Source organism: Brassica oleracea, chromosome C9 (genome assembly GCF_000695525.1).
Source record: "Brassica oleracea var. oleracea cultivar TO1000 chromosome C9, BOL, whole genome shotgun sequence".
NCBI lineage: Eukaryota > Viridiplantae > Streptophyta > Magnoliopsida > Brassicales > Brassicaceae > Brassica > Brassica oleracea.
Window position 1 is genome coordinate 18,462,528 of NC_027756.1, and position 26,282 is coordinate 18,488,809.

General features: G+C 37.1%; 4 protein-coding genes and 1 long non-coding RNA gene across 9 annotated transcripts; 2 read left to right on the forward strand and 3 right to left on the reverse strand.

The window, feature by feature from the left end:
• Nucleotides 1–1,152: 1,152 nt before the first annotated feature.
• Nucleotides 1,153–9,160, reverse strand: LOC106317711 (disease resistance protein RRS1). The gene is made up of 8 exons (XM_013755475.1): nucleotides 8,727–9,160; nucleotides 7,491–8,610; nucleotides 7,117–7,416; nucleotides 6,262–7,023; nucleotides 4,687–6,065; nucleotides 3,289–4,396; nucleotides 2,898–3,200; nucleotides 1,153–2,744 (listed from the first exon to the last, which is right to left on the reverse strand). The coding sequence occupies exons 1-8, from the start codon at nucleotides 9,083–9,085 to the stop codon at nucleotides 1,449–1,451; spliced, it is 6,627 nt and encodes a 2,208-aa protein (XP_013610929.1). The 5' UTR covers nucleotides 9,086–9,160; the 3' UTR covers nucleotides 1,153–1,448.
• Nucleotides 9,161–14,897: 5,737 nt separating this feature from the next.
• Nucleotides 14,898–20,819, forward strand: LOC106317712 (disease resistance protein RPS4-like). Of its 2 annotated transcripts, XM_013755476.1 has the most exons (9): nucleotides 14,898–16,365; nucleotides 16,457–17,642; nucleotides 17,719–18,033; nucleotides 18,109–18,990; nucleotides 19,107–19,828; nucleotides 19,937–20,014; nucleotides 20,095–20,231; nucleotides 20,332–20,531; nucleotides 20,621–20,819. In XM_013755476.1, the coding sequence occupies exons 1-5, from the start codon at nucleotides 15,902–15,904 to the stop codon at nucleotides 19,767–19,769; spliced, it is 3,510 nt and encodes a 1,169-aa protein (XP_013610930.1). In that variant the 5' UTR covers nucleotides 14,898–15,901; the 3' UTR covers nucleotides 19,770–19,828; nucleotides 19,937–20,014; nucleotides 20,095–20,231; nucleotides 20,332–20,531; nucleotides 20,621–20,819. The 2 variants fall into 2 exon arrangements, with proteins under 2 accessions (XP_013610930.1, XP_013610931.1); XM_013755477.1 differs by lacking the exons at nucleotides 19,937–20,014; nucleotides 20,095–20,231; nucleotides 20,332–20,531; nucleotides 20,621–20,819 and adding an exon at nucleotides 19,891–19,910.
• A 107-nt stretch (nucleotides 20,820–20,926) lies between these two features.
• Nucleotides 20,927–21,553, reverse strand: LOC106317716. The gene is made up of 2 exons (XR_001265215.1): nucleotides 21,350–21,553; nucleotides 20,927–21,243 (listed from the first exon to the last, which is right to left on the reverse strand). It is a non-coding gene; the product is annotated as an uncharacterized LOC106317716 (long non-coding RNA).
• A 510-nt stretch (nucleotides 21,554–22,063) lies between these two features.
• Nucleotides 22,064–23,698, reverse strand: LOC106317714. Of its 4 annotated transcripts, none has more exons than XM_013755483.1 (4): nucleotides 23,554–23,698; nucleotides 23,165–23,261; nucleotides 22,900–23,079; nucleotides 22,064–22,826 (listed from the first exon to the last, which is right to left on the reverse strand). In XM_013755483.1, exons 2-4 carry the CDS (start codon nucleotides 23,258–23,260, stop codon nucleotides 22,212–22,214), a joined length of 891 nt encoding a protein of 296 aa, XP_013610937.1. In that variant the 5' UTR covers nucleotide 23,261; nucleotides 23,554–23,698; the 3' UTR covers nucleotides 22,064–22,211. The 4 variants fall into 4 exon arrangements, with proteins under 4 accessions (XP_013610937.1, XP_013610936.1, XP_013610935.1 ...); XM_013755482.1 differs by having other exon boundaries at nucleotides 23,165–23,322; XM_013755481.1 differs by having other exon boundaries at nucleotides 23,165–23,434.
• Nucleotides 23,617–24,981, forward strand: LOC106314482 (putative pentatricopeptide repeat-containing protein At1g28020). The gene is made up of 3 exons (XM_013752350.1): nucleotides 23,617–23,690; nucleotides 24,075–24,855; nucleotides 24,976–24,981. The coding sequence occupies exons 1-3, from the start codon at nucleotides 23,617–23,619 to the stop codon at nucleotides 24,979–24,981; spliced, it is 861 nt and encodes a 286-aa protein (XP_013607804.1).
• The last annotated feature ends 1,301 nt before the right edge of the window (nucleotides 24,982–26,282 follow it).

Below are 26,282 nucleotides of genomic sequence, written 5' to 3' on the forward strand. Positions count from 1 at the left end.
TATCTATCTTTTTATATATTAAAACTGAAATCACCGTATTTATTCATGTGTGATTTTTTAAAAAAAATGGCCTAATTGATTTATTTTCAAAAAATTCATATTATATTTAATATCTAATATTATCATTCAAATTTTATACCTACCAGAAATTTTTATTGGACTATCAATAATTGGATTTAAACAATAGATGATCCATTGGATTTATAGATAGTATAAATTAAATAGATATAATTTAATGTTATAATACTATACCTCCATATGCTAAATATTTAAATATTTGTCGATGTTAACTTTTAAAATTATAAAGATTTTTTTTAAATAACAAAAAGATTAATCTTTACTACCTTAAAGTCTTAAACCAATGAAAACAAATTTTAAAATATATAGTTTATTTTAAAAATTCAACAAAAATTAAATTTTTAATTATTTACTCGATAATATAAATCTATAAAGCGAAAAATTTAATTTTTTAAAAACTTTCTAAATTTGTGAAATGTTACAATATCTTTGAATATGACAATAAAACAATATTTTACTAATCTTTATATATATAGTTACGATTTTAATAATGAAATAATAATCCGAAAAATATATATATAGAAGAATATACAAATACATGTGAAAGTTTGAAACAATCTATTCAATGAAAAAATATACAGTAAACTTATTACGTTTTAAAAATTGATAGACACATTTTATATATTATAATATATACAAATTTAGAATTGAAAACAAAATATTTATATAAAAATAAATAAAAACAAAAATCTGCGCGGATCGAAATCTAATTTCTTTTTAATTGTTTGTACTTCTCTTATAATAATGGTTTTTGCTTCTCAAAGACTATTCTATAATCTGATGGAATTGACATGCGATTTTAACCAAAAAAAAAAAGCAGGGGCCAAATATGCAAAAAAAATACTTCCTCTGTTTTAAAATACACGAAGTTTTAGGTTGGGGCACAACTATTAAGAAACTTGTTTTTTATCCAAAAAGTATCATTAAAATATAAATTAAAAATTATTCAACCAATCACAAAACAAACTAAAAAATATGATTGGTTACACAGTTTTTGATAAAATTAAAAGGTACCTCGAAATATGAAAACATCTTCTATTTTGAAACATCAAAAACTCTCTAAAACATCATCTATTTTGAAACGGAAGGAGTATATTACGGGCATCAGTGACAAGTCCGAAGAATATGAGTCGGATTGGCTAAACCTATAATGATGAAACGCTAAATGTTAAAAAAAGTAGCTTTTGTTTTTTGGATGCTCTGAGCCAAACGGTAAGTACATTTTCGGCCAGCAGTCCAACAGGATAAAGAAAGGAGGCAAGGTTTGTAAGAGCAAAGATAATATAGCTTAGCTCAACTGATATTATCCCATTAAACCCTTTTTGGGGATGACCTTGAAAAGTGAATGAAACGAAACAGTAAATGTTTGTTTAATCATCAATTCGTACACGTATTCTTTTGCAGCTTCCAATGTCTTCTACATCACTCTCTTCAGAGTCGTAGCCAGATTCAGGTTTAAAGATTTTACCACTCTCGTCCGCAGATGGAGAGACTTCCAAGAGCTGTATACCACATTCTTTTATCTGTATCATTTCCTTCTTGTCGTCAAGGCAATCAAACTCAAACTGCACATCGCTATAGTTCAGCTCAGCTCGGGAATCATTGACATCATCGGGAGAAAACTCACAGTGGAATACGATTAGATGGTTTCTTGTAGAGGGAGTGTTGGTCAAACAACAACTATAGTATATTTTGTCGCTTCCACCTTTGAAGGGCCAAACTAGGCCAAAGTGAAACGAACCAGATCTAGATTCAATCATGATGCAAGCCTTAAAACTTGGGAACCTTTTGGAAAGAGAGCTCCGAGGTAAATAAATGGTTAGGACACTGCCCGCAGCTCGATGAGTGAAATGTGCAGGAAGTTCTTCACCAGGTAAGATAGCATACGCGCAATCTGACTGTAGGATGAGTTCTCTAGCATGATGATTCAGTTTGAAGCAGTTGATAAACTGGAAGGCCGCCTGTGGATAGCTAAAGGACCCATGCAAACTCTCAAGAGATTCGCAATTATTTGCCGTTAGCCTGAAAAGAGATGTAGGGAGCGTTGGCAGTGACACGAGATTTCTGCAACTATGGAAGATAAGATCCTCTGGTTGAATGGACGTCCAAGTGTCTGGAAGTCTCTGGAAACTGTTACCAGACATGTTTACAGTCGTGACAGAAGTGGAGATCTCCTCAGGATGGTTCTGCCAGCTATCTTCAGTCAGTGACTCGCAATTTGAAAAGTCTACCTCCACAAGAAATTTCAGTTTAGATATGTTTGGGGAGATCTTATTCAACTTGTTGCAACCATTCATGGATAGGTGTGATAGCCTAGATATGTTCTCGATCCACCAAGGAACTTCCTCTATCGCAGTTCCATCAAGATAGAGATCTGAAATGCTTCTTGAAATTTCTGGAAAATCTGTCAAACGTGAGCATCCACTGAGATTAAGGCAATGGAGAGATTCCAAGTTGATACCGGTTGGAAGAGTCATGAGATGTGTACAATATCCCATGTCCAAGTCCTTCAATTTATGGAGATTCCAAATAGAGGAAGGAAGCTCAGTCAAACTTGAGCAACCGCGAAGATCCAATTTCTCAAGACTGGTGGCGTGTGAAAGATCTGGGATTTCTCTCAGATTTAAAGAACACCGTAGACTCATGCACTTCAGACTTCTAAGCGGCTGAACAAACAAGAATGGAAAGACAAACATCACAAACTTGGCAATGATAATAATTAGTTTCCAGCAACTGGTAATTTCAACATAGGTAGAAGATGATATGATGCATAGACAACACTTTCAATTTTGGTTGTAACATTCAAACTCAACACGTACCTGAGCTTCATTCCACAACTTCTCAAGCTTGCTAGCCTCCATTGCGAGTACAACAAGATTTTCTGGAAAGAAGTGTGAAGGCATGCATCTCATTGGGAATGCCTCCCAGTGCAATAATCTGAGTTTCGGGCACAGATAATCAAGGCCATGAGGTAAGTGCACATTGACTTCTTTATTCCCCAAGTTTGTGTAGAATTTCAAGAACCGGAGATTTGTCATCCCGCTGAACCCTCTCTCGCTTATATATAGCTCACGATCGAGTTCTGATATGTCTAATGATATCCCTAAAACACTTTCAGTACCCTGAAAATATATATAGCTAACGTTGATTATCTCAACAAAGACTAAAGTTCATTAAGTAACCAAATGAAATGGGAATCGTAAAACTTACGGTGTTATCCTGAAATACATCAAGAATATCCTCGGAATCCACCAAGAATTGACGTTTTCCGGGACTATAAATGGACTCATTACGGACTATTTCTCTGCCAAAGTTTTGTTGCAAATGGTGCATTGTAATGTATCCATTTTCCGTTATGTGTATGAAAGACTTCTCAGCTAGGCTTTTAAGCCTGCACACAACACTCAAGTGGCTGTCTGAAAGTAAACATGTCACATATTCGACTGTGTCATAATTAAATAAACACGCAATGTGAAGATATATGATTTTATCATCATGATCACTTAAACTGTCATATGCGACTCTTAATATCATCTCCATTTTCCCATCCAGACTATCCTTGATCTGAGTCAATATATCTACCCATTCTGTTATTTCCCTCCCTCTTAGATACGAACCCAAGACTATGAGACCCAAAGGAAGATTACCGACAGCTTCTGCAACCTCAACTGCGATTTCCATAAAACCATCGGGTGGATAGTTTTGCCTGAAAGCAGATTGGCAGAACATCTGAAGAGCTTCTTTTTGAGATGGTAAATCCACATAATAAATTTTGTCAATCCCATAAGATTTCAAAAGACCTATGTCCTGTGTAATAACAACAATTCTGCTCCCTGAACCAAACCATTCTGTTTGTTCTACCAAGACATCTAGTAGTCGAACTTGATCATCCACGTCATCCAGAATGATAAGAACTCTCTGTTCCTTTAGCATGTCTCTCACCATACATAGATGATCCATACCTACCTTAAAGTACTCCCGGCCTAAAACTTCAGATAGAAACTGAGTTTGGAAATCCACTTTTGCGCCGTAGTAATCCGGTCTCCTATATACGAAAGACATATCCACAAATATGGTACGCTGGAATCTATGAGCAAGTCGGCTATATAGTGCTCTTGCAATGTCAGTCTTACCAATTCCTGAAGGACCCCAAATGCCAACCATCCTCACTTCCTCAGATTCCAAGGACAACAATATATTCAATTTTGAGACATGATTTTCAATTCTGACAAACTCACCAAAACCCTCTGATTCTGTAATATTCAGTTTACTTGAAACATCATTGGCAATTGTCTCAGCCATGTCTGCTTCGTTATCCCTAACAATGAGAAAGATCGTTACATTTACTTGAAAAGAGCACTATAAATTTCATATATCATGCAGAAATTATATTCCTTATTATAACGCACCATCCATGCATATCTCTTTTTGAGATTTATGTTTTGGCCACCATTACACAGCTTCGATTCATCTAAGTGTGATAAATATTTTTTTATGAGTTCTTTCATTAGCTTTCACAACTCATGCCAGCTATTTTTCAAAATTCAAGATAAACCAACTAACAATGACTTAAGTTTTTTCTTTTTTAAAAGTGAAAAGTTAACGTACCAATTCTTAAAACTGATTCCAAGTATGTCTGCTATGTTGGTCAAAGCTTGGCACCATCGTTGTTTCTCATCCTCTGTTTGTTTCTTGCAAGTTTGTCCAAATTGCCTTCCAAAATCTCCTGCTTGTGTCTTAACGTGCCAAGGATCCACATAGTAGAAAACCGGTATCACTATTTGGCTCAACTCTTTCCTGCTCTTTGCAATCTCCGCCAACTCACCCAAAAGCCAGCTTGAAGAAGCGTAGTCTCTTGAGAACACAACAATCAAGATACTCGACTCTCTTATTGCTTGTAAAACCTCGGGGCTGATCGCCTGGCGTCTGAATATCTCATTGTCTATGAACATAGTGATTCCTTTGCTGATGAATGCTTTAAGAAGGTGACTGAGGAAGCTTTTGCGGACATCTTGACTGCTGAAGCTCAAGAAAACATCATACTTCCAACAGCCTGACGAAGCCACAGAAATCTTTTCAGAGTCTTCTTCCGAGCAACCAATGCTTACTCTATGGAGGATTTCTTTACCCATTGGTAGCATCCTGATTACCCCATTGGAAGATACACGTAGGAGATGCTTTTTGGCTAGGACCTTGAGCCTAGAACTAACATTCAAGTCGATGCAAGCAACAAGGGGTTCCACTTTCACCAAATGAATATCCTCATCATTGAATAAATACGCTACGCAACGAAATAAGGCTCTATCTATCTCCTGTAAATCATCATAGCTAGCTTTTATCAGTTCTTCACTCGGATTGCAAGAAATATCCATCGAATCGAAGGTCAAAGCTGATGAAATATTCTCAAGACTTGCATTGCCAGTTGGATCATAGCTGGCTCCATCTTTAGTTTCATCATCAGAAAGCTCCACTGGATCCAAGGACAATACTGGTGAAATACTCTCAAGACTTGTGTTGCCAGTTGCAGCAGTTATTACATAGACTCCACATCTTTCCACTGTGAAACTGTAATCTAGACGGATTGACTGGTTGTCGACAGGATAGAACTCAAATACAACTAAATCAGCCAAGATATAGGGGTCATTTCCTTCATCTGTTCTTGGACGCATTTTAACATCACAAAAGACAAGCATATGATCCTGTAGAACAGCTTTCCCAGGAGCCCAACAATGCAAATTTTTTTCTATCCTATGAGAGCCGCCTTCCTTGTTTTTCCATCTGCAAATACACTTAATGCCAAACCCAGTAGCAGGATAGTAATCCTTCGAAAATGCAACCTCCACTTGCATAACAAAGCCTACAAGCGCGCTCCTCCAAGAAGGAGTTAGCCATATCATTACGGAAGATCCTGGTTGCAGATCAATCGTGGAATCCTGATCTGGATGTGTGGGCGCACAGAAGCTGAAAGCCAGATCTTTGTCAAATTCCTGTTCCAGTAACGAAATTAAGTTAGATATCATGTGAGAAGGATGCGCATGCTCTCTTGGTATGTGTTTAAATAATATACACTATTGAGAGAACCAGAGAGAGAAGGTAATCAGGGGTGTGAATTGTAATGGAAAAAAAAGAGAAAGGACGGATAGGCCAGCGAAAGGGAGGAAGCCAGACAAGATAAACTATTACCTGAGGATGCTCTCTTGGTATGTGTTTTGCGTTAGCCAGCGCTTTCACCAAAAATTGGTTGACCACTTGCGGAGATAGTTTAAAACAATTACTGAACGAGTAATGCATAGGAAGTTGAGTGGAGTCCAATCGAATTGATTCCAGAGAGGCACAACCATATGCATTTAAGAGTTCTAGGCTTTGAGGAAGTTGTGGCACTTCTCTCACAGCAGTGCCAGTAAGATATAACTCCTTCAAGTTCTGAGGGAAACCCTGAATAATCTCGAGCTCTGAGCAGCCAGAGAGATCAAGAACTTTGAGAAATTCTAAATGAAACATGTTTGGCAGACTCTGCAAACTAGAACAGTTTTTCAGCTCCAAGCAACTAAGCTTGCCAACATCTGTGCTAGATGAGCTAGATTTCTCCAGACTCGATAAACGCTCAAGTTTTAAAGCATCTGAAAGACCCGAAAGTTCTGCTAGAAGGTTGACAAGCTCCCCGCGATTCGGCTTAACAAGGGAAGGTGGTAAACTTCTTATGCTTGTACCTTGGAGATGCAATTTCTCAATATTTGGTGGAACGTCTGGGAAGTTTTTGATCTCTGCGCAGCCTGAGAGATTTACAACTCGGAGATGCAGCAATTGACCTGACGGTGGGAAAATCTGAAGATTTGTACAGCCTTGGAGATCAATTCTCTCAAGACTTGGAGCTTTTAGAATATCATCAATATCAACCAGCTGCCTGGAATGACAAAGCCTAATCGTTTTTAGCGTCTCCAGGTTCTGAGGCAAAAGGCCAACTTAAGTTAAAAAAATAAAAATAAAAATCTGGCAAGTATTGATAAGGGTGAAAAAGGCATATCAGAGTTTGCTTACCTTGGTTCCACCCCAAAGTTTCTTAAGTTGACTGTATGGCATGTTGATTTCAACAAGGTTCCGAGGATCAAATTTTTGAGGAAAAGATTGCAGAGGATAGTTCTCCCAATGAAAGAGCCTTAGCTCACCAGGAAGAGAATGAAGAAAGCCTCTGGTGAAACTGATTACAGGATGAGTTTCAGGATTCGAACAGTAAATCTTCAGCAACCTAAGGTTTAACATATTCTCAAAGGCAGCAGGTTTGATATCAAAACTTAAGTTTGATGTGTCCAGAAATATGGCTTCCAACTCTTGAGTGTCCTACAAGAATATTGGAAGCCAATATATTAAGACGTCGGCCCTTAAAATTGGGTAAATAAGCAAATATAACAGACCTGGGCAAATTTGACAGTTACGTTGGGTTCTCCATTTTCTGTGTCTTCAGTATCTTCTAATAAATCTTTGATGCTCTGAGGTTCCCACAGTCTGCTGCGTTTCTCGATCTGTACAGTTGCTCCTTTTGTTATCATGTATCTGCCAACATCCTGGGTAAAATTACACATTCGGACTCGGTTTTCTGTAATAGCCACCAAACACTTTTCAATAAGAGAATCGATTCCAACATGCGGAGAAAAACCACAACCCTCAAGCAGTTGCATCACGTAGTCAACATTTTCTCCCTGGAAGAAACAAGCTATGTCTAGAAAAATGTTCTTTTCGCTGTCATTGAGAGTGTCGTAGGTTCTCTTGATTGCATCGACAAGCTTACATGGAGGACGATCCTTGAGTTCGAGGAATGCAGTCTCCATATCTTTTGGCGTTTCCTTGCCCTTCAGCGCTCCGCCATAAATGCTTAGAGCTAACGGGTTTCCATTGGCATATTTAATAACTTCCATTGCCACCTCGTGGAGACTCTGCTCTCCCATATCGTTAAGAGATGCACACAGCAAGAAGAGTTGTAAAGCCTCTTTTTCAGTTAAACCATGAACCTCATATATTTGATTGATTCGGCAAAGACGAAACACTTGTTTGTCTCTGGAGGTTATGATGATCCGGCTTTCGGGACCGAACCATTCAAAATCTTCGAGAAAGGACTCTGCAAGCAGAGGATTGCGAACGTCATCAAGAACAACAAGAACTCTCTTATTCATTAATTTGTCTCTACGCAATCTCTTTTTTGTAATGGAACCACTATTTGCAGGCTGGTCTTTCATAAGTTGTTCCACCAAAATACGAAAAAGTCTGTTCTCATGAAAAGCTTTATCATAGTCTTCGATAAAACAGCAAGCATCAAATCCTCCAGAAACTTGATCAAAGACTGCTTTAGCAAGTTCTGTCTTGCCTATGCCAGGCATACCCCAGATGCCAACACCGCGGATGCCCAACGGTTGCTTGTTAACCATGTTTTCTATCTCCCGTAGCTTCCAGGACATTCCAATTCTTCCCATATATAAGAGCTTCTCATTCACATTTCTGACAATCTTTTCTACAAGTTTAGAGTCACTGCAATCGTTCCTGCGCCATAATAACTCAAAACTATCAAGAAAATGTGTGAACATAGTTATTCTTAACAAGTAACAATCAAATTTTCAGCTAGGTTTCAGATTTATAACTAATATGATATGCAATACCTAGACTGAAAGACTGGTGATAAGCCCCTCAAATTCATCGCGCTTAGCCATTCTCCATGTAATATACTGTCTCCGTACAACACTGGAATCACCACCTGTTCCTTGTTCCTCTGGCAATTGAGAACCTTCTCAAGCTTTTCAAGGCATACCTGACGATTTGCGGGTAAAACCACCACAGAAACCCTAGCTCTCTCTACCTTTTCCTGCGCTTCATCGGAGAGCAGATCTCCGGAATCGACGAATACAGATGATATGCCATTCCGCCGGAGAGCGTCGGAGAGGTGGCTGACAAAAGAGTAGCGTACCTCGTCTACACAGCTGATGTAGACGAATCGCTCGGCTTTTTCACAATCGGTCATGATTTCGTACCTCCTCGGAGTCCTTTGGTTTTGCTGGAGAAATCAACTCTCGACTACGAATATGGTATCCGATAACTTTTTCTTTTTAAACTAACTAGTGTGAGAAGGAATAACCTGATGACTGTTTCAATAGTTTTTAGTTTTGCTTTTTGGTTTTTTAGCTTTTGGTTTTTAAATTTTGCTTTTTGGTTTTTGGTTTTCACCTTTTAGTTTTTGGTTTTTGGTTTTTGGTTTTTAGATTTAGATTTTGGTTTTTGAATTTTCTGTATTTTTTAAAAATTTTCAAAAATTAACTAATACATTACTTTAAAATAATATGATAAAATAGAAATAAATAATTAGATTTTACAATTGAAATTTATCAAAATGCTGTGATTATTATTTTAAAATTAAATACAATAACATATTTTAATTATTATATTTTTATAAAAAATATATTATAGTAAAATATAAATCATAATATATATATATAAAATTACACAAAAATAAAAATATTAAATTTTGAAACTACTTAGAAATTTTTCTTATATAAATATTTTAAAATTTTAAAACTTGAATAGAAATAGTTTTTCTTCTCTAAATATTATAAATGATACAAAAATAAAAATACATAAAATTTTGAAACTAATTATAAATTTTCTTATATAAATTATTTATATTTTCTTAAAGTTGAATGGCAATTTTTTAATTCAGAATTATACAATATATTTTATTAATAAAACATATTAAAATTATTAATAATTATTAAAGTTATTTTTAATGTGACTAATAATTATTAAAATTATTCAATTGTTTTATTTATAGAAACTAATAACTAAGTTTTAAAATTAAATAATATTATTTATAAAATATATAAATTTATTTACAGATATGAAACACAAATTAAAATATTTCACATTATTGTTTAAATGATATCTAATGTACAAAATATTTTATGATAATTTTAATTTTTATGAAAATATTATTTATTAATTATTAATTAATTATAATGTAGTAGTTTCTTCAAAAAAAAATCAAAATTCGTTTTTCTTCATAAAAGCTCACAAAAGTTGGTTTTTGGTTTTTCTTCATAAATTGGTTAATCTTTTCAAAAACTAGTTTCCCTAAATTTTAGGGAATCTAATTATTGAAAATCTTGATTGGCAACTCAAATGGTTTTTATAAAAACAAAAACTAAAACCAAAAACTTGATTGGATGAAAAATGGTTTCTACAAAAGCAAAAACCAAAAACTAAAGCAAAAACCACAAACAATCAACCTCTAAAAGTGCTCTAAACAGAGAGACAAAAGAGAGACTAGCGTGTAAGGCAGCCCCGGCGACCGGCGGTGCGTCCGAGCGTGTACCGGCGCCGGTGGCTCCCTTCCTTCTCATTTTGTTCAAGTCTTCGTGCGGTGTGCTCCGTTTTGTGGCTTCTCTCGGACATGCTGGCGGATCTGGGTTAGGGTTTTGCTCCGGGAAGAGCTCGGCTCTTTGCAACTCTTCTTCTTCCGGCAAAGATGTAGGATAGTCAGATCTACGGTTGAGTTTCTGTTTGCTCTGGGATGTGGAGGCTGCAATAGTTCTAGCATCGCCGATAAAGATCCCGGGTTGTGGAGGCTTCTTCAGCTCTACGGCGCCGGCTAAGCTTCCGGAACGTGGAGTCTCCTACAGTTCCACCGTTGCCGGCTTTGACTCCGGGGAGTGAAGGCGTCTTGTGCCTTGCATCGCCGGCTTCTGGTCCCTTAGTTCCGTTCTAGGGTTTGGTTTTGTTGTTTGGATTGTTTGGATTGTTTTGTGATGTTTTTTAATTAAGTGAATTTGGTTCGGTTTCGGTGGATGAGATCTCGTCGCAGGACGATCATAGCTCTCCGGTGGAAAGGGGTGATGTTTGTGCGAAGTCTTCTCCTTGGTGTTTGTGTTGAACGATGGCGGATGAGATCTCGAAGTGACGATTGATTCTCTCCGATATTAGAAGCACTTGAGTTGTTGGCGGTCACGGTGAAGACGGTGTGGAGTTTAAGAGCTCTGGTGTGGCTCGGTGAATCGGTGGGTGGTTCTCCGGGGATGGTCGAGGCGGAGGTGATGCTGCGGATCGAAGCGTGGACTGCGGCCGACATCACCTTCTCTTAAGCCTAGTGTTTCTCTTGTTGGGCTTGAGGCCTTTTGTGTTTTCTTAGTTGGCCCGTTAGTAAGTTTGGCTTTGTAAAAATGGTGGGTCTTGCCCCTTTATTAAATAAATTCTTGAGGGAAAAAAAAACTAACTAGTGTGTTTTGTAGCATTTGTTTTCTTACTAATTTTACTAAATTTTCAAAATAGATAATATTATCAGTTCAAAAATTATCAAAATAATTTTTTTAGTGCTTTTGAAATATTTCATAATTAATTAAATATTTAAAAATTTATATACAATAAACGTTTTTAATTTTAGTAAAACATATTTTATTACGTAAAAAACATACAACTATATACAAGGATTTATATTTATTTTAAAAATATTATGATGTAAAATATTTTTCGATAACATTATATAGAATCTTTTTTGATAACGATGATTATCATATTAATGTAATAAAATTAAACTTTAGTTTCTATATTTTTATTTACATAGCTGATATATTATTATATAATAAAATTAATTAATTTATTAACCCGCGGTTCACCCAATGACCCATCAACCCGGTAAGTCGTCCAGTTCAGTGTCCGGGCCGGGTTTAAAAATATTGATAGAAACTAAAGTTTAATATTTTCTAAATATTTTTTAAGACAAAAAATAATAGTTTGGATATGTATATATTTTATGTTTAAAAACATTTAGAAAATACTTAACTTTAATTTTTATATTTTTATTTTTATTTGACATACAAAATATCAAAAAATAGTTTAGACTATTTAATTTTTTTTCTAACAAGGTAAGAGTTATGACATCTAAAAATATCACGACATAAAATTTATAAATATTTATATGTTTAATGTGAATAATATATTAAACTTCAAATACAAAATAAACCAAAAGTAAAACATCATTGTAATAAATTGTCAATAACGGTATAAATTAACACCAAATCACTTCAACTAATTTTGATTCTCTCTACCATCATTCATTTCATTTTCTTCGGGTGCATGGTGAAGTCTTTATCCAAATTAAAAATCACAAATATAAAACTGAAAATAGAAAACCTAACTTCTTGGTTGGAAACTTAGAATATAAAACATAATTTAAAGCTAAAAAAAGGTAAAAAAATTTTATTGGTTCAACTGGTGGTTCAACCGGTATCGGATTGATGGTTTTACAAGGTTCGTGCGGGTTTCTAAATATTGAGTTTTTCAGAAACCCAAACTAAATTTTTTTTCTGGGTCACCGGGTTTACTGGTTCAACCGCGGGTACGGGTCTGGTTTCAAAACGCTGCTTTTGACTAAAAAGTGTGTTTTTCTGGTTTTGGGGGGGAAATATTTTTTTCGCGGTTTTGGTGGGAAAATGCATTTTTGCGGGTTTGGTGGAAAAATGCATTTTTGCGGGTTTGGTGGAAAAATGCATTTTTGCGTTTTTGACGGGAAAAGTGCATTTTGCGTTTTTGGCGGAAAATATTTTTGCGTTTTTTGGCGAAAAATATTTTTGCGGTTTATGCGCAAAAAATGTGATTTGACGAAAAGGTGTGTTTTGTGGTTTTGGCAGAAAAATGTGTTTTGCGGTTTTGGCGGGAACATGCAGTTTTTGCGGGTTTGGTGGAAAAATGCATTTTGGCGTTTTTGACGGGAAGTGCATTTTTGCGTTTTTGACGGAAAATATTTTTGTGGTTTTTGCGAAAAAATGTGATTTGACGAAAAAGTGTGTTTTGTGGTTTTGGCGGAAAAATGGGTATTACGGTTTTGGTGAGAACATGCATTTTTTGAGGGAAAATGCATTTTTCCGGTTTTGACGGGAACATGCATTTTTGCGTTTTGGCGGAAAATGTGTGTTTTCTAGTTTTGACGTGAAAATATATTTTTTTTGTTTTGGCGGGAAATGCATTTTCTGGTTTTAGCGGGAAAATGCATATCTACGATTTTGGCAACAAAGTGTGTGTTTTACAGTTTTGGCGGGAAAGTATGTTTTTGGTTTTTATGCAGTTTTACGCTTTTGGTGGGAAAGTGTGTTTTTACCGTTTTAGCCGAAAAGTGTGGTTTTACTAGTTTGGCCGAAAAGTGTGTTTTTATGGAAATGTACGTTTTTATGCTTTTTGCGGAAAACCCTATTTTGCGGTTTTGGCGGAAAAGTGTGTTTTTCAATTTTGGCAAGAAAATGCATTTTTCAGTTCTAGCGGAAAAATGTATACGGAAAATATAGGATTTTTGGTTTGAAAATAATATTTTGATTTTAAAAAGTTAATTTATCATTTTAGACTCAAATCTAGATGTAGACATGTAAATTAGGGCGAAGCCCGCAGTCCGAGCACGGCTAGCCCTAAAAATTACCGGGTTTGGACTTAGTTCTATAAGCCCAAAAAAAATAGGGCATATTAGTTTCATGTTGTGCGGTTGCTTCTTACGGCATTGTAGGTTATTTCGGTCAATATTGGTCATCTTTTTCCTTAGATTTTGGATAAGGTTAGAAACTACATCTCGTTGCGCTGGTTCAGAGATTAGTTGTCATTGATGTTGTCGTCCTCGTTGTTGGTTTACCGTCGATAGTCTCTGCTCGTCTTGGTTTTCAAGATATGGTTTTTGGTGATCTGACTTCGATGCTCTTTTTCTTAGCTCGAGGATGACTCCATGGTTTATTGATTTCATTTTGTCTCTTTTTTATCTCTTTGTTCTCTCATCTCGTTGCATTTCTCATCGCTGATCACATCTCTAGAGGCTCTCCCTTTGTCCGCTTGGAAGGTTGTTTATGGTCTCAAGCTTAAGCTTTGGTTTCTCGGTGGTTGGCTTTCATTCTCCCCCACTCAGGTTGTTTATTTTCTTTTCATGCATCCTTTGGTGTAGGTATGCGGAGTTAGTCTTTTGGAGCTTTTGTTTATTCTATTCAGAGTTTTGTGGTTCTTCGCTGGCATGGACGCCTTGTATGTGCTTGTTTAGTTTGTGAGGTGCTTCTTATCTCTTAGCTCGTGGTTGTGCTTCCAGTGCTTTAGACATGCGCCTTTTTATTTCGTGGTGACTTTGTTTTCCGATGATTATTCTTTCTCTGACCCGCTTTTTGGTTTTTTTTGCAGTGGTAGTTGATCGCGATCCTTTGTGTTTCAGGGATCACTTTGTCTCATATTTTATCTTTTTACCTTTTACTGACATCTGATTGTTCTAGCCAAGATATTCTATGGTAAGATGAGATATGTTAGTCTTTTTTGTTGATCTCTTTTCAGCTCCAAACCTTTATTGAATTAGTGTTACTATGGTATTTTGTTTTTTCTCTTTGACTGTGGAAGTTTTATGTTTATATTATGCATTTCACTCTAATTTCTTCTTATTAGTTTGAACATTTTGTATTCTTAATAGTTAAATAAATATATAATTTGTAAATTAAATAATAGAAAATGGTAAAAATAATAAATAACAAAAAAATTTGTTATTTTTAGTTGTGAATAAATTAAATATGTAAAATATATTTCTATTTTTTTTTATTCATCTTGAATTTTAGTGAACAATAAAATAAATTGTCAAACTTCATACGATAATAGTTAGTGCAAAAAAGATTAGATGGTACACAATTAGAAAGTATTTGACCAAATTGCAATAATCTAAAAGAAAAATGATCTAAAATGTAAAAAAAAAAATACATGGATGATACGTGTAGAAAAACTTCTCTGCTACTTGTGAGAAGAATAGATAAAACCAACTTTATATATACAGATGAGCTCTTGTCTATGTAATCAATCAACGCTGCCACTGTTGCAGCCACTCTTTTATCTTAATGAAATACAATCTAGACATTTACTCATTTTGGTGACAATCTAATTTCTTCCTTCTCCTTGGTTTCTTTATATCTAAATAAAGCTCTATAGTTATTTTCCATTTCAATAAAGCTTTACAAAGCTATAATCATCTTTCTAGGTTTCTCAAATGTTATCAGCGACGAGCACGAAACCGGCATAGCTGAGGATGACGACGTAGTAGACAGCTTGGACAATGCTCTCTCGGTGGCTTGGGCTTTGATTTCGGTGGAGAGGAGCTGCAAGGGCGAACTGAGACTCGCGATGATGGATTGCGATGGAGATAACTCGGAGAGAAGGCGATTCGGAGCTTCTCGATGGTGGCCACAACGGTGTTCGTGTTACAGTGGAGCACAATCCCTGCGAGAGGAGATCATGGAGTGGTGGTCAGAATCGAGCTCAGCCGCTGGTTGAAGTCAGCAGATGGTCACCATTTAACAGAGGGCGTGGCAACTTTGTGATCTATTCTCTTTCTTTTTTTGAATTCTTATTCTCTCTCGATATTAAAATCCCAGAAGGAACCGATGATGATGATGATGATGATAGAAAACAATTGTTCTTGATCGTAGATCGTGAAAATTGTTTTATAAATTATGATTTGAATAATTTAAATTTTATTTTCTGGTTGGAAAAGAAAAGGGTAGCATTGGAATTGTACATTACCTTTTTTTTTTTTGTAAAGACAAGAGGAAAATGTCTTTAAATGTAATATTTTATTTTCCCACTTTGGTTTGCCATCTATATTACATATGCAAAGTTGCAAACCGCTGTTTTTTTGTTTTGTTTTGTTTTGTATACAGACACTCAATTATCTGACGTTTAAATAAATATTATTTTTCCTACTTGGTTTTCCACTTCGGCCCTACGCTCCATTAGCAGTCCTCGAAGAGAGAACAAAATCAAGCTTTTTTTTTTTTTTTTTTCTCCTTTCATGGCTACCTCCTCTTCCACAGTACCTCTTCAACATCAAGTCTTCATAAATTTCCGAGGGAAGGATCTACGCCGTGGATTCGTAGGCTTTCTTGTTGATGCGTTGAAAAGGGAAAAGATCAATGTTTTTATGGACGAATTCGAAGAAAGAGGCCTCCCTTTAGATTCCCTTTTGACTAGGATAGAGGGGTCGAGAGTTGCTGTGGCTATATTCTCTGAGAATTACACCGAATCAAACTGGTGCTTGAAGGAGGCTGAGAAGATGAATGAATGCAGGGAGAAAGGCAATCTGGTGGTAATACCCATATTTTACAAGGTGGAACCATCCGCAGTGAGAGGTTTGAAGGGAGATTTTGGTGATAAGTTATGGATTTTGGCCAAGGGTGATGAGAAGAGGAAGAAACAGTTTGATGAAGCCTTGGAGTCGATTCCTAATCTATTCGGTATCACTGTGGACGATACAAGGTACTGAACTGTAGGGAGATTTAGCAATGTTTCTCATTGAGAGTTTGAATCTTTGAGGAATTTAATGTTATTTTGCTCACTCATATTTCAGCGACGAGTGTCAGAAAATCAATGATATTGTCAAGGCGGTTAAGACAGTCTTGCTCAAGATTTCAGTGATAGAGAGCCAAGACGTCACTGGTGATTCGTCAGAGACTAGTGATGATGGGACTGCCTCAGGAGGAAAAAAGCATAGGACTTTTGGAATGGAGAAACGTCTCAAGGAGCTGGAAGATAGGTTTGGTAAACACAAAGAAACTCGTATCATTGGAGTTGTTGGGATGCCTGGAATTGGTAAAACCACACTCATGAAAGAACTCTTTGAGATGTGGAAGCCTAAGTTTGTTAGGCACGCTCGAGTCGACAAAATCCGTGTACAGGCGAAGGATTTGGGGTGTGATTTCTTGCCCACATTGCTTTTAGAAGAGCTATTGGGATTGGAAGATCCTCACACACAGAATGTTGAGGACCCGTACGAAACCTACAAATGTCAACTGCTTGGACGCAAAGTTTTTGTCGTTCTCGATGATGTTAGTAACATGGAACAAATAGATGCTCTTCTTGGGAAACGTGACTGGATTTGTGACGGAAGCAGGATTGTCATTGCAACAAGTGACGCGTCCTTAACAAATGGTCTGGTTGAAGACACATACGTGTTCCAAAACCTGGACCATAGAGACAGCTTACAACTTTTTCGCTATCACGCCTTCAGTGATGATCATCAATCCAATCCTCCCAAGGAAGATTTCACGAAGCTGTCAGAAGAGTTTGTACATTATGCAAGAGGCCATCCACTAGCTCTCAAAATGTTGGGTGTAGAGCTATACAACAAAAATATAGATCATTGGAAATCGAAACTGAAGACACTCTCTCAAAGTCTGATCCCTAATATTGGAAGGGTCTTCCAAATGAGTTATGATGAACTGCGTTCAGAGCATAAAGTTGCATTTCTTGATATAGCCTGCTTCAGATCGGAGAGTGTGGAATATGTAGAAAGTTTACTGGCTTTGTCTGACACCGAATCTCCTGACACAATGAGTGCAGTAGAAGTCCTCAAGAATAAGTTTCTGATTAATACTTGTGACGGTCGAGTGGAGATGCATGATCTACTGTACACATTTTCAAGGGAGCTAGATCGTAAAGTATCCACTCAAGATGGTAACAGACAACAACGGAGGCTGTGGCTCCATCAAGACATAATGAAGGGAGGCATAATTAATGTTCTGCAAAATAAAATGGTGAGTCTACAAGTTTTTCAAAACTTTTATTGGTAAGGATCAAATTTGTTAATCTCGTTTTTGTTCCTTTTGTTAGAAAGCTGCCAATGTCAGAGGTATTTTTCTAGACTTGTCTGAAGTGAAAGACCAGACGACCTTAGACTGCGAGCACTTCTTAAGGATGTGCAATCTCCGGTATCTTAAGTTCTATAATTCTCACTGTCCTCAGGAATGTGAAACCAAAAATAAGATAAACATTCCTGATGGACTTAAGCTACCACTGAAAGAGATCCGATGCCTCCACTGGTTAAAATTTCCACTGGAGGAACTTCCTAATGATTTCGACCCGATTAATCTTGTTGATCTCAAGTTGCCCTACAGTGAGATTAAACAACTTTGGGAAGGCGAAAAGGTGTGTCTCTGACTAATGTGTTGGTAGTTTTTTTATTTTTTAAACTTGTGGCTAAACGTTTCACTTTTGTCACAGGATGTACCATCCTTAAAGTGGGTCGATCTCAATCACTCAAGTAAGTTATGCAGCTTGTCAGAGTTATCTAAGGCTCGAAATCTTCAACGATTGAATCTTGAAGGTTGCACGGCACTGAAAATTTTACCACGTGGTATGAAAAAAATGAAAAAGCTTGCTTCCCTGAATCTGAAAGGTTGCACAAGTCTTGAAACTCTTCCAAAGATGAATTTAAATTCTTTGAGAACTCTTACTCTCAGCGGCTGCTCAAATTTTAAGGAATTTCCACTGGTTTCAGAAAATATAGAGATTCTATACTTAGATGGCACATCAATAAGTCAGCTTCCTACGAACATGGAGAAGCTCCAGAGACTTATTGTACTGAATATGAAGAACTGCGAAAAGCTGGAGGAAATCCCAGTCGGGGTCGGTGAGCTGAAAGCTCTTCAGGAACTGATACTCTCTGATTGCTCCAAACTCGAGTATTTTCCAGATATCAAGATGAGCTCTTTAAACATTTTACTTTTGGATGGGACAGCCATAGAAGTGATGCCACCTTTACCTTCGCTACAGTATTTGTGCTTAAGCAGAAGTAAGATCAACTGTCTTCCTGCTGGCATTACTCAACTTTTTCAACTTAAGTGGCTGGATTTGAAGTACTGCAAGAGTCTTACTTCTCTTCCAGAGCTTCCACCAAACCTTCAGTGCTTAGATGCACACGGTTGTAGTTCGCTGAAGACAGTTTCGAAGCCTCTAGCCCGTATCATGCCAACGGAGCAGAACCATTCCACATTCATTTTCACCAACTGTAAGAACCTGGAACAAGCTGCAAAGGAGGAAATCAGCTCGTATGCGCAAAGGAAATGTCAGCTGCTGTCATATGCTCGTACACGCTACAATGGGGTCTCTCTCTATACCTATCTTTATCTATCTATCTATCTATCTTGTTTCTCTTTGTATCCCTCTCTAAAATTCTCGTGTTTCAAATTTTATGATTCTCCTTTATTATAATTTTGCAGGGTCTGGTTTCAGAGGCTTTGTTCAGCACTTGCTTTCCTGGATGTGAAGTGCCTTCTTGGTTTTGTTATGAAACAGTTGGATCCGAGCTAGAAGTAAAACTCCTCCCGCATTGGCATGACAAGAGGCTTGCTGGAATAGCTCTATGTGCTGTAGTGTCATTTCATGACTGCCATGATCAAATCAGCCGCTTGTCAGTGACATGCACCTTTAAAGTTAATGTTGAAGACAACTCTTGGATCCCATTTACTTGCCCAGTAGGAAGTTGGACCAGACAGGGAGACGGAAAATACAAGATTGAATCAGACCATGTTTTTATCGGCTACACCAGTTGCCCATATACTATAACGTGTCCTGAAGACGAGAACTCTGATAAATGCAGTTCCACTGAAGCCTCCCTTGAGTTTACTGTGGCAGGTGGTACAAATGAGAAGGGAAAATTAAAGGTGTTGAAGTGCGGTTTAGGTTTGGTGTATGCAAAGGATAAAGGCAAAAATAGTTCTCATGAAGCAAAGTATGATATGCCTGTGGAAGTGAGTTTTCAAGAAACTTCAAAAGAGGTTGACGGAGAAGGAGCAAAGAAAAGGAAAAAACCGAGAGGTGATGATGGAAGGCCGAAGATGAAGAAAAAATCAAGAAGGGATGATAAAGTTCTGGTGAACTGAAGTATCCATCTCTCCCTGAAAGGATGGGTTGGATATATCCTTGTATTGGTGAGTTTCAGGTAATTTTCAGATCGCTGAACTTTAATACCTTCTAGTTCAAACTTGTGACTGATTAAGTCAGAGCATGGTTGATATTTCACCTACAACTACAAATGTCTTGATGTCAGAGCATGGTTGATATTTCATCTACAGAACGCAGCGAACGTTCTGTCTCTTGCTTTGAGGAGACAAAGATTATTGTCAAGGTATAATCTTTTTGCCAGTTTTTCTTTAAAACCTGTGATGAACATAACATTGAAACTCATACAACAAGAAAATAATGCAGATACCGGCGATTTACTGGTCATACAAGACAGCTAGTCATGCTGCTGAACTAACTGTAGGGGGTAGTCCCTTGTTTTCAAAATTCTGAAGAAATATTCAGTGTCCTGGGCCACATAGGTCTTCTAGCTGATCCAGAAGGTTTGAGTTGGCAGTTAATTGCTGTTTTTATTGTTGACTTTAGCTGTCCTGTTTCTCTCCTCTTGTTTTTCTTTAGCCTAAGTTTGGCTATGTGTGGCAGGTGGTCAATGCACAGCTTGGGACAAGGGACTTCTCATTGGCGGAGAGAATGTGATTACTTGTTTCGCCAGAGAAGGCTGTACCAATAAACCATCCAGAGAGCTATCGCCTCTCCTTCTTCACTTTATCGCCAACCTTCTCCTCTAGTTCAAGGATCAACTTGCTTTGTAGATTTGGATTACTTTATAAAACGCATGCAGGGTGAGGATTTATCTGTACATACACAATCTATTGTGCATGTCTACCTTGCTGAAGTTGTTGTTCTTGCAATTCTTTGTATGTTGTTGCAGGTGACACATACACAGCGGTTGGAAATCAAAACCGAGCAATAGAAGTTGATTTGACTTTGAAACTTCAATCTATGTTTCTGTCTTGTTGTTCTCTCAGAGCCTATGATCTTTTTATATGTAAAGCCCTACACACTATTATACTAGTTGATCATACACTAACCATTAAAACAAGTTTCTTTTACAATTTCTTAGGTCTAAATTGCATCCATTTTTAATTCTCTTTTCAAATTATCCATGCGAGTCTTAATATCTGCCAAATAACAGCTTGCTCCACGTCTCTTCAATCAAGCTTTTATTATGTCATCATACAGAAACAGATGCTCTCAGCCATATATTCATCAACAACAGTCATAATGATCAAAATACCAATCCATACACAACAAAAAGAAAAGCTGAAAGTCCATTAAAATGTTCAAGGTAAACTCATGAAACACTCACCTGTGAAAAGGAGTTGAATTGATCTCACTGAACCTAAGCCAATGTAAGACCCTAGAAATTCTGAAAAACCCCATAAAGCATTTATGGGATTTAGAGAGTTTTTACATCAAAATCCACAGCCTTTAGAAACAGAGTGGGCATCACACATCTAACCGAATTAGCCAATCGAGTACCCTGCTTCAAAACTATTACAGAAGATTGAGTTTTTGAGAAGCAAAGAATAAAGTTTCTAGAACTAAATACTGAATCAAACAAATTACAAAGACTTCTTAACAAAAACTTAACACTAACCTAAACAAGGTTTAATGTCAGATCTGAAAGTTGGAAACTTTTGTATTTTCACCTCGGGCTCCGATTCAGTTGATGGAAGGCAGGATCCGATCCCTGCTCACAAGCCAACCGTGAAAATCCACGTGGCGGTGTCAGCCAATCAGTTCCCGACCTGCACCAAGCGAATCCGAGACCGCCGATAACCCTTTTTTTTCCCTCCATCCACCGTCGTCTCTCTCTTTTGTCAAATATCGAAATATGTTAGCCTCCTTTGATGCGTATTAAATAAAAATAACAGACCATTCACTGATCGACGCGTGTATGTTGGAAGTCTTCCCTTTCACACGTTCTTGTTTCCAAAACAGTACTATCACGCGACCTGCACGTGACTCCTCACCGACTAGAAGATCTAGACATTCGCTTTTTCGGTTCTCTTTGGTTTAGTTTGGGTTTTAGATTTCAGGTTCCAGAAAGAAAAAAATGTTTTATACTTTTATTTATATCTGTAATTAAAATACGAACTTTAATTTTTTTTTTTTGGACAAATACGAACTTTAATAAGTCTTTGTTTATAATTAAAAACTTTTTGTACTTTTTAGCAAAAAAAAAAAAGCAAACTTTTTATACCGTTTGGATCAGCTTATATTATTGGTTTGGTTTCAAATTGACAAATTTCGGTTTGTTTCGACCCCCACATATGCACAGGAAGTCACCTAAAGATTTGATATGCTTTTATACACCAAACTTATATATATCACATTATTTATTACATCACACTCCGGTTCGGTTGACCCGATCCTGTTTGGCTAGACTATAATAATTACATTCCCAAAGAAAAGCTTTGACGGATATGCAAGTATATATGCACAAAATTTTAACTAACTTAACTAAAATAGTTCACAATCTCTGGCGGCGAAGGGACCGAGCCACCACGAACTAAAGCCAAAACCGAACCAGCAGTGCTTAAAACTCGTGGGACCACCACTCTAGCAACTCTCGGTAGGGTTGGGTAAGTAAGAGTACCAACGATAAACCAATTGAGGCTCATCAAAGCAACTGCATCTAAAGCCGGTTTGTTCTTAACCGTTGAGAAAAACTGAACCACACTTCTCAAAGAGATGCCAACGACAGTGAAGAGTGCTCCTATAAGTGGAGTACACAGCTCTTGTTCTTTGGCTCCATACATTACTACCCCCACGACCAGCGCCAGCATCGCACTGAATACGCTTCTCGAAACCGCAACGTTTCTCTCTAACCCGAGAACTCTTGGTGTTAGCTCTTCGTCTTTCGGAATTGTTGCCTTTGCAAATGGATAAAGAGGTGATTCGACAGATGTAAACTCGGCTTCTTCCTTTGACTCGTAAGGGATATTTTTTGGCTTTGGTATGCTGCTGACTTCACTAGGTTCTTCCTCTGCTTTAACTTTGCCTTTCATGCTCAAATATTCATTTCCGCAAGCTTCCTTCAACTTAATATTTTCCTCCTTAAGTTCTTGCAGCTATCAAAAATACGTTTTAGTCAACATATGTATTTGGTTATGAGAAAGATTGATATTATTTGGTTTTTGGTACCTCAGCCTCTAGCTTTTTGATTCTTGTAATGGCTCCATCATGTTCATCTTCTAGTTCATCTAACTCCTGTTCCATGAGTCGATATTCTTTTATTGCTGCCCGGAGATTCTCTTCTATTTCTTTTCTATTCAGTTCAAGACTCTCCAGCTCATACCTCAAGTGATAAAGACTCTGCTCAAGCTGAAATTTTCAAAAAAAAAAACTTTCAATACAAGAAATATTACTAAACACTAAATACAAGAAATGTTTGTAAACCGAAACGAACCAGTCTTTCTCTTGGTATAGAAAATAGGAATCGAATCGGAAACGTAAAGAGGAGAACAGAACCCCAGACTGTGCCCCACACAGCTCTCCAGATCATACTTAAGTTGAACCAAATAGCAGAGCTCACAATATCAGTAGACACAAAGGTTGTAACAAGAGCTGTTCTAAGACAGAACACACATGCAGATATGCAGAAAACCAAAGGTCTGGTCATTAGATATACTGGAGATGAGATCAGCACAGAAACCAAACCTCCGAGATCCATTTTTTACTTCACCGTCAAGAAAAAAAAAGTCCCTTTAACAACATGAACAGCACGGAACCTAGATGATTCTAGTTCTTATGGCAGCGGCATCAAACTCCAACAAAAGAAAGGAAAGATAAGCTTACCTTATTTAGGCGAAGAGTAAGAGTAAATGAGAAGTTGTAGCGACTGAGCCATAGAGAAAGCAAATGAAAGGGAAAGAGACAAGAAGATGTGGCAGACACAGGAGAGCCATGGACGACACGTTGAACGTATTTCTCAGGTTATTCGAATTTTGGATAAAGATCAGAATTCTCAAAAATTAAAATATTCTGTTCGAAGAAAAACAAATCTCGTAATTAATTTTCCAAACCAGAAATTTCAAACCGGGTTTTGGAATCAACATCCGATATACATACCGATCCGATACACACGGAACCAGGGAAGACTATTGTTGTACGCAAGTTTCATTTCATTCTAGACCCGGTCCAAAAATCTAGTTCAGTGTTATAAGTTTTACAAAAAAAGTTAATAGATGTTCGAAGATTACTAAGAGCATGTTTATTGCAGGTCTTTTAGGTTGAGATTCTTACCGTAATATAAGATACGGTATTTTAGCTTTAAACTAAAAAAAACTAAGAAACGTATTTTATATCTCTTATTTAAGCTTTTACACAAGATCCGAGAAAACACTGGACAAAGCCGAGGCAGCATTTGAGAAGATAAGAGCTAGGGTTCCTCTTGAAACCGTCTCCCTTCAAAATCGAAATATGGTCGAGAATCTTGTACGCGAGATGCAAGAGCAAAAGGTGGGGTTGGACGGTGCCACGTGGAACAACGTTTTAAGGGTATACGCGGATCCAAGCAAGATAAAGGAGATGGAGACGTTTAAAACGTTGGTTGATGAACAAGGAATCAACCTCGAACGAAGCACGATTGTTGCAATGGCAAGGGCTTATAATAGATCCGGTTTGGTACAAAAGGCCATAGAGATGTATGGTGACGTGCCTGGGACGCAAAGAGAAGTGTACGCTCTTTGGAATGAGTACAAAAAGGAAGCAAAGGATGATGGATATCGGACAATGATAAATTCTTTACTGAAGCTGAACAATGTAGAAGGAGCTGAGAAGGTTTATGAAGAGTGGAACCCTGAAGGACCAAAGCTGGATATGAGCATACCATGTTTACTGATTTCTAGGTATTACGCGGAAGGGATGGCATGGAAGGTCGATGAAATGTTAAAGTCGATAAAAAAGAAGAGATATGGCATGCATATGAGGAAGCTAAGGTATCACACGAAAAGGATGTTTTCGAATTTTACTTATCCCAAGATCACATGGCCGTACAGGACTAATTTACCCGATTTAACGGTGTTGAAAGAAAGCTTGAAGGTGGTTTTGACGGTTATTTTAGGTGTCGCAGTACTTGTCGCCGTGGCTGTCGGCTATGTACTCGATATGGTTTGGTATGAATTGCTCCTTGAACAGCACCCCCCAACGTCATGTCACCAGGTGCAGCTCTTAAATGACAGCCCCATGTTATATTATTTGTTTTACGTTCACAAATAGGTTTGATGTTCACTTCTCACCAATCTTTATATAACATTAGGGTTTTGGACAATTATGTTTAATGAGTTTTGAAGTTGGAAAAGGTTTAAGTTTATTTCTGTTGCTGTTGATATTTATATACTATTATATTCAGAATGCTAGTGCTTATATTTATAGCTCTTGGTTGGGGGATTAACTCCATATACCCAATACCTCCCTAAATGAATTATCACTGCCTCCTCTCTATTTTCCCTCCCTTTTTACTCTTGCACTCCCCAAAATAGCATTTTTCTATTTATTCCTTCAATTAAATAAACAACCACAATTCAACTATCTACATGGCCCACAAGACAACATTAACCAATGAGAGCTCATTTGGCCCACATGTCATTCTTCTTCCTCGTACTCTCTCCTCCTCTTCAACCTCCATTGGCGATTTTGAAGCTCCTAAAACAGGTAATTCTTGTTCGTTTGAAATGATTTTTTTTTTGTAAAATAACATTAAAATGTCGTGTATATCATGGGCAGTGTTTAAAATATACGATTTGATGAAAATTTGAGAGATTTAAAACGATTTCAAAAACTGTGTTTAGGGCTTTCGGGTATTTTTTACGTCCGTTTTTGATGAATTTTTTGCTGAAAAGTTATTAAAACAAGTGTATATCTCGGCTAATGTAAAAAAAAAGATCCAATGAAAATTATGAGAGATTAAAAAAGATTTTGAAAATTGTGTTTATAGATTCTGGGTATATTTTATGTGTGGTTTGATGATTTTCTGTGTGTAATTTCATTTAAGATGAATTATAGATCATAGGTAATGTAAAATCCTAACAATATCGTCCTAAAAACGGATTAGTTAGTACAAGGATAAATTATGGGTATTACTGGTATAACTAGTTTTACTAAGGCAAAATAGTTTTACTGCAAATACTATGATTACTATATTTATATTTCTTACTAGTATTTCTAGTATTACCACTACAAGAAAACAGCAAGGATACTGAGGGAAAAAATCGTCGGAATTTCGTCGGAATATCGATATTCCGACGACGACGAAACAAGTCCTCAGAAATAATTCCTCAGAATTTCTTCTTTCCTCAGAAATCCCTCGGAATTTTCCGACGGAATTCCGAGGAAAAAAATTTCCGAGGAAATTCCGAGGATCACTAGTTTGTCGGAGATCTCCTCGGAATATACCGAGAGAGAACTTGGTCGGGATATTTCCTCGGAAGTTCATCGATCGATGCGTTTTTGGACATATATCCATCGATCGATCGGAATATACCGAGGGACATGTTCCTCGGAATATTCCGAGGAACATGTCCCTC